The sequence below is a fragment of the Perissodus microlepis genome, chromosome 18 (genome assembly GCF_051167445.1).
Source record: "Perissodus microlepis isolate ML-2025 ecotype Zambia chromosome 18, ASM5116744v1, whole genome shotgun sequence".
NCBI classification, from domain to species: Eukaryota; Metazoa; Chordata; class Actinopteri; order Cichliformes; family Cichlidae; genus Perissodus; species Perissodus microlepis.
Window position 1 is genome coordinate 12,078,515 of NC_140478.1, and position 7,636 is coordinate 12,086,150.

At 43.5% G+C, this 7,636-nt stretch overlaps 1 protein-coding gene across 1 annotated transcript; it reads right to left on the minus strand.

Moving 5' to 3' along the window:
* Positions 1 to 1,206: 1,206 nt before the first annotated feature.
* On the minus strand, positions 1,207 to 6,702 carry crsp7 (cofactor required for Sp1 transcriptional activation, subunit 7). Its single transcript, XM_084913253.1, has 3 exons — positions 6,082 to 6,702; positions 4,984 to 5,058; positions 1,207 to 4,892 (listed from the first exon to the last, which is right to left on the minus strand). The coding sequence occupies exons 1-3, from the start codon at positions 6,151 to 6,153 to the stop codon at positions 3,222 to 3,224; spliced, it is 1,818 nt and encodes a 605-aa protein (XP_084769379.1). The 5' UTR covers positions 6,154 to 6,702; the 3' UTR covers positions 1,207 to 3,221.
* Positions 6,703 to 7,636: the final 934 nt, after the last annotated feature.

Sequence of the window (7,636 nt, forward strand, 5' to 3'; positions counted from 1 at the left end):
AGAAAGAAAGAACAGCCCATGATCCAAAGTACACCATGTGTTAAACACAGTGGAGGCAGGGTTAGCGCACGGGCAAATATGTCTGCCAATGGAAGTGGGTTGCTAGTGTGTACTGATGATTTGACTGTTGATAGCAGTAGCAGGGTGAAATGTACAGGGCTATAGTCTCAGTTGCAAAACTGTTTAGGCAGCACTTTACAGTGCAAACAGACAAGCCGAGGAAATAGGATAGTCTTCAATGTTCAACAGTGCGTGCTTTCAGGTAGCACAAAACTGAATGCAGAGACCCACAAACAAGCTACAACTGAAGGCGGTTGGATTAAAAGCAGTAATGAACATTTCTGGGGAGGAAACATAAGGTTTGGTGATATTCAGGGCTTCTAGACTTCAGACAGTCATCCCCTGCAAAGTAGTTTCACCCACATATTAAAAACTATCCTGATATTCAAAATTATTTATTTGTCCAATTAATTTTGAAGCTGAGAAATTTGGGGAGATGGTATAAAAATGGCTATAACTCTACAACATTTAATGCAAAATTGTTCTCAAATCCAAGCTGAAACTATCCTGTTTTAACCTGAGCAGAAGAAAGCCCCATAAAATATCAGTGATCTAAGCCCAGGTGTATCTCCTCAGTGTCTGAGCATCCTCCTGGTCATAAATACAGCTGGATTTCTTTGTACATGTAACAGATGATACCGTCATACAGGTGTGCGGCAGGCTGATTCAGTGCGAGGGTAAACGCACCAGAGGGCACTTACTCATCCTGCTGTCTTATGTGATTACATCAGCTGACTGAGTCATAGGAGGAGTGACGTAGGCAAAACATTCTTTAGCCTATTGAACATGTTGCAACCCAAAGGCAATCAGAATTACAACCAGTAGGTGCCGAATAACTGTTGCTTTACTACACATATGGCCAGTTTAAAAGGGTGGGATTATACTTTTAGACTAGTAAAATGTACTGTTTAATAACAGAGGACCTTTTGTAGCGTGGGCCCAGTAAAATCATAAGAATTATTGATGAATTTGAACCGATTTTACATCTCTGGTGCAGACAAAGAACACACATGGACAATGTGCACCCCCACATGGCCAACATGTGTAAATGCACATAAAAGTCCACCTTCAAACAAAAGGCACAGTTTAGATTAACTACTTCTTTTTCTCCCCAATGCACGAAACCATAAAAGACCCGACGGCAGCCAAGATTTAGATCTTTTTATTTTTCAAACAACTGAGAGATGTTAAACACTGAACAAATAAAGATGCCCCGTCAAAACTCCAGAAAAAAACAGATTCTTTTCAACCAGTTGTAGCACTTTTCCATTATTGCCAGTGGTGTTGTTGATGACGACGTGCAGTTTCTCGTTGTCTGCAGCTTCACCCCCTCACTAGATCAGCGCGTAGAAAAAGTAACAGAAAACGGTGCATATACCAGCGTCAGATTGATCGTGGGGATTTGGGATTCTTACGTACAAATCCAGCTCCAGGCAGGTGTGTTTTAGGCGGAAGCAAATCCAGATTTACCGTTTTGTTTTTAAACCAAGGCACATTGGTAGGTAGGAATGGATGACCAAAAAGAATGAATGGACAGAGAGGCTGCACAGAAGCCAATCTTCATTTAAATCATGTGAGAATGGTGGTAGCGACCAAAAAGAGAGTCAAACTGAAGTACTGTCACATGGACAACACCAAGAACATCGGATGCGCACAGCTCGCTCTGTATTTCTCTCTTAAATGCTTGAATCACTGTTTTGAATGGGAGCAAAAGAAGTGCCACCCTCATTCTGCAACTTAAATGATTTCTAAAGCCTGGAAAAAGCAGCTTCGAGAGCCGTAAATGTGTCTGAAATTCGTATTAATCTATGGGCACATTGTGGGAGAACCAGTCAGTTCACACTCGAATGAATGAATCAGTAAAGAAAATGACCAACAAGTCGTCAACTTATGTACAAGTGCATAAGAGGTCTCAATTCTGTACATTCACTAAGGCGGTATAAACTCAGAAAAAAAATATATTAGCAAAGAATTTCAGAAGGCAAACGATATCTAAAGAAACAGAAAAAGTTCCAGCATTCAAACATGTCCTTGCTTTTGTCATTGAACAACACCAGCAGCTGGGACATTCTTTAATATTTCGGGGAGAATTAGTGGATGGAAACATTTGACTGCACTATTTTTTTTCCTTTTTGCATTAGCACCACACTACTTTAAAACGGTTACATCTCCAGAAGAATCTTCATGACCTGGAACCTTTTAGGAGCCGAGCTGATGAGACAGAGAGAGCGGAAGTTGGTTGGAGGGTGGAGTCTGGAATGTAAATAACCAAAACAACAAAACAAATCCGCACCGGCCAATCTTAAAGAAAGGACAGCACGTGGGCTTCCTTTAACATTTAAGATTCAGCTGAGAGCACAGTGATGCAAACAGAAGAGAAAACAAAAAGAATCTATAGTTGTTGTTATCGTCCTTATTTTAACATTTGTTTTGATGAACATCCCGTAAATGAACTGGTCAAAAATAAATAGATGTATATATGATAAGAAGTTTATAATTTACTCTTTTATATCTCACATAAAGCTTCTTGTAACTGCCAAATATGTTCCAGTAACTTCAAACCCTGGACATGTTCGGCTCTAACTGTGCTAGATGAACTCTTATCAACATCTTTCTGGGCACCAACATGGTGGTCTGTGCAGGACAGCTAAACCCCAGCCTTCCCTCAGGTTTAACCCTAGTTCAAAACTTCTTGTTAGAAACTAAACAGGTTAAAAAAAAGAAACAGCATCATCCCAGTGTGCCTCAAAGAGGGGTACAATTCATAATGTTTAAAAAAAGAAAAAAGAAAAACCTCACATTGTTACACCTATTTGGGTGATCTGGGATAATTCTCTCTTCTTTTTTTGCCTTTATGGTTAGCAGCAGTACTCTGCAATACGGGCCTCATTCCTGTGGCTTTCAGTTTGAAAAATAAAACAGAAACAGCCCTTGATATTACAAACTCAACTAGTCTTTTAATCTTTACACTTCTTTTATACCAAAATCTTAATAGATTATCACAGAAAGAGGAAGAGGCGTAGGGGAGTGGAGTTTGGCAGGCCTGATTTTTGCCAAACTCACAGTGAACAAAAAAAAAAAAAATTAAATCACAAAGTATCTCGTCTCTGTGGCGAGATGAGGAAAGGAGTGGAAAAGTACTGCAACCTTCCCGTACCCCTTCAGTCTAGGCAAACGTATGGCAGGATGTTCAATTTGCTTTCATCCCCGTGAGGGTCCAGTGATATGCAATCTGTCCAATCGTACCAGGTGCCCTTGGTGTCACAAACGCCATTCACCCCCTGCCAGTGCTGTGTGTGTATCCTGTCCAAGTCCTCATCTGTCACGTCCCGGCTCACGCCCGGTAAATCCCCTGTCAAATTGTCCGTTTGGAGAACGTGCATCTTCCGCGACTCCTTAATTTCCTGTTCTTCCCTTTTCAGATATTCCGACATGAAAAAGTGTGCACTAGGGGCCTGAACCCCCGAGGAGTTGAGGACATTGCTCTGAAGGTTCAAGTAGGACTGGATGATTTCATTTCTAGACAGCTCCTTCCAGTTTGTGTGGTGGAAGGGGTTAGGGCTAGGACCTGGGACTGTGGCGGTGGCAGCGCACTGTTGTACAGTGCTTTCAGTTCTCTGCCTAGACTCAGCGGGGTCAGGAGTGGGTGCTTCATCTGTTTGAGAAGGTTCTTTATGCACCAGAGGTTTAATCTGACCTGTGACCGGGTCAAACGTTAATCTGCGTTCTTTTAACCGAACGGGTTTAGTGGTGTCCTCCATTTTCTGGCCATCTAAGTTGACAGAGTAATCTCTAGACCTGTACTTCCTCCTTTTATGTTCTGAATTTGGTACCGTTGTCCCATCTGCGTCATCAGACACAACCATAGCTCCCTCAGAAATCTGTCTGTGTGGTTCTGAGTTCTGCTGGGAGAGAGAAGGTGAGGGGGAGACTGATGGGGATTCCAGTGTTGCTGATATGTCTTGTGATGGGCAAAGAGAGGAGGCTTCTGAACTGCTGGCCCAGTGCATTGAAGACCTATTAGAAGAATGTGGCAGCTTGTCAGCATAAGATGAGGCCAGAGACGACACAGTGTGGGAAAAAGATAAGGGAGAGTCCCTGGAGGAAGGGCTTGGGACCGGCGTTCCTTTTGGTGCATATGCTGAAGAGCGCTTGGTCATTGTATCCTGCTTCGTACTCCTTGGGCTGGTTGTGAGACCACGAGGACTTCTGGCTTGATAATAGCCCCCGCCTCCTTCATCCAATCTGGCCTGTTGCTGCATCACAGCAACTTTAATTAAAGAGGAAGTGCTGGGTAGTTTGGCCACCCCGGGAGAGCTGGGGCGAGGCTTGACAGCATTAACAGGAATTCTGTTCATTTTATCATTATCAAGGTGCTCAACTCGAGATCTGTCAGGAGACGGGACAACCTCCTGGTCAGGTAGGGCATCCGGACTGCCTGCAATCCCATTGGTGGGTGGCGTTGAAACAGAGTTATCATATGGGGACATTTTGGAGATTTTTTCTTGCAAGTACACTCCACTGTCTCTGTGCTCTGCCCGCCGCTTGCGGCTGCTTGATTTCTCAGCTTTTGGTGAGTACGTGTTGTGAACGTCATTTCTGATTTTGACCTCAGGGACACCTTTCCCTGGCACAGAAATGTCAGAAGGAGAGGCATCGGTTCTGCAGGGATGAGAACTGCCATTGGTAGAGCCAGGAACACTTGCAGCCACAGCTGGCCCAGGTTCAATCAGCTTTTGCCAGTTCCTCAAGAGTTTCTTAGCTCGTTTAGCCAGGTCTTCATCCTTCGTCTTCTTCCTCACATCATTGATCAACTTTCCTAGTCGAGTTTCCTACGTTAAAAAACAAGCACTAGGATTAGAAACACTATTCAGTTAAATAGTTTGATATAAAGCAGCAGCTAAGTTCAGTCGACTGTCTTACCTCAAGTGCTTCTTTGGTGATAGGATACTTTTCAAGGCAGGCAATTACTTCCAGTACGACCACCATATTGCATATCTGCAAGGACGATATATAGAGCTTCTAAAACATCACGGTCACACAAAGTGTATATTACTCAAAAATTACTGCTGACTTAAGTAACAACAAAAGAAGCTGTTAATGAGAATTACAATCACATTTATAATATTCTAGAAAGGCCAATGCTGGTGACAATTCAGTGATTAGCCCAGAGCCCTGCACTAATGCTGATCGTGGAAACTCCCCAGAAATTAGACAAATTCAAGGGAACTGAATCGTGCCTGCAACGTGTTTGAGGGGCAAGTTAGCATAGAAGTTAGCAAGGGGAGGGAGGGGGGCATTAGCTTGTCTGTCTGCTTCAAGAGCAACAAAACGACGTTGCAAAGTAAAGATGGAAGTGTCAACTCACAAAACCTTCCCCTTTGTAATCATTATAACAATAGGGTAGCATATAGACCAAAACGGAGAGCACAAATTAATTAACTTTACGCGAGTTTCTTATCTTGTTGACAAAGTCAAGCGGAGCTCAAGTGTCTGTGAATTTGCCTGTGCTAGCCGATTTAGCCGCGGCTAGCATTTCAGCTGAGAAGGAAGGGTGGACTGTTTCAAAAAACGTAGCTTTAGCCGCTGGAGCTAAGAGTTTGCTAGCTCCCGTCCATTGCTTAGTAACACGAGATTTTTATTAAGATGAAACAGTTTAGGGTGAAAACCAAGTACGAGGTGAAAATAAATTCAGAATGGAAAAGGAATTTGGAAGGAAATTAAGCAGATAGTTTTCTTTTTAACGTATACGCAAAACCCGCTTTGGCTAAGTTAGCCGCTAGCATGCTACACGCCAGATTATGGTCTGTCCAGGGTAACGCTGGTAGCTAAATTAGCTTTCAAGCTGTCAACTCAAGTACCCCCATCTCTAATTCCAACCTAAAATATACAATAAGAAGTTTGGGCACAGGAATATAATTAAATAAGAGTTGTCGGGCGAATTCTCAAGTCGAGTTGCCCCTGAGTGCAGGGAAACAAGCTAACTTCAGCTAGATAGCCTGCTCGCTTTAGCGCACTCACATTGCTCTGACTGTCGATGGCCTGCAGCAGCCGTTCCCTCATCTGCTGCGGGGTTGCTGAGACCGTTGTCATTGCCTGTTCGGTGCGATCCGGAGGATGGAGGGAGGAATCCTCCAAAATGAAAACCGGGTGACAATGATGACTCAAAAGCCGCTTCGGGAACACGTCAGGCGTCCGTACAGCATATTTTCTGTCGCCTGTAAGGTAACGGCTCGGCTTATCTCACATGGAGTGGGGAAACGTGTGAGCTATGTTGCCCGTTTGCTGCTGCCTCCTCGGCGCTCTCGCAACTCACTACCAGCTGCAGGATCGCTCCACGGCCTCCTGCTGCATGCCGGGATACGTTGTGTGCGCTTTGACGTCTGCACGTCCTCAAGTAAACATACCTGATACACTCAGGGATGTGCACCACCGCAGGACTCCATCTACTTGTGGTTACACAGTAAACACTTTGCAGCAGATCATGTAGTATGTAAACGAATTACGCACTGCCTTTGACCCCTAAATAACAAATAATGATACTTTTATAAAAGTGATTTGTAGCGCAAAGCCTAATGGTTTTCCAACAGTTTCGTGCTTTGTTCAAAATTGTTCGCCACTGTCAGAAGCCAGCTAGCCACATCCCAAAAATACCAAAGCTCCCTCACGTTAACTTCTCCAAGACAGATTTAACCACAAACACTTAGTATTATTTTTTTAAAGTGTCTAAACGTTTGCTTTGTTTTGTTTTGAGCATTAGTTACGCACTCTGTTGCCAAAGCTGCACACATTCTGTCAGGCATTCGAATAAAAGAAACGTGTGTGTTTATCGCAACGAAGTACAGTAGTTACTCATGTCTAAAATCGATCCTTCTATATTACAGCATTTCACCAGTAGATGGAGTCCTGCAGTTTCTAAAACAACAAAGCATACGTCAAAAAGCACAGCCTGTCCCTGTCCACAGGAGCAAAGCAGGACGGGCTGTGCTAGATTGATGGGGCCATCAGATATGATGCAAGAATGACTTTGCTTTAAATGTGAACCACTGAATTTGATCTGCCTGGTTAATGGGGGGGGAAATCAGTAATGCCTAGTTGTAAGGTGTCTCCCAAGGTGCCTAAATATCTGCAAATTCACTCACTTCCTTTGGTAGACTTTTCTAGAACCAGGTCAGACCCCTTCTTACATTCAGAGTTGTCGTATTTCATCACGGCACAGATTCATCAAGGTTTCTGAGATTTTGATCCATATTGACATACTAGCATTACACAGTTGCTGCAGATTTCAACAGCACATCCGTGATGTCAGTCACTGCAGCAGAAATTCAAGACATATTAGACCAGACAGCATTTTTCCAATATGCTATTATAGAATTTGGGGGATTCTGTGTGAATCATAGCCTCAGTTTCCTGTTCTTAGCTGGGGTGGCACCCGGTGTGATCTTCTGCTGCTGTAGCCCATCTGCTTCAAGGTCTGATGTGCTGTGTGTTCAGATATGCTCTTCTGCATACTTTGGCTTCAATGAGTGGTCTTCATCCTGAAGATGGTCTGGTCATTCTCCTCTAACCTTTGACG

Excerpts from the sequence above, each read along its gene's own strand:
- crsp7 (XM_084913253.1), bottom strand. The coding sequence starts at position 6,153 with ATGACAACGGTCTCAGCAACCCCGCAGCAGATGAGGGAACGGCTGCTG. Across the intron at positions 5,059-6,081 it reads CCATCGACAGTCAGAGCAAT|ATATGCAATATGGTGGTCGT; the intron begins GTGAGTGCGCTA and ends TCGTCCTTGCAG. Across the intron at positions 4,893-4,983 it reads TCACCAAAGAAGCACTTGAG|GAAACTCGACTAGGAAAGTT; the intron begins GTAAGACAGTCG and ends TTTTTAACGTAG.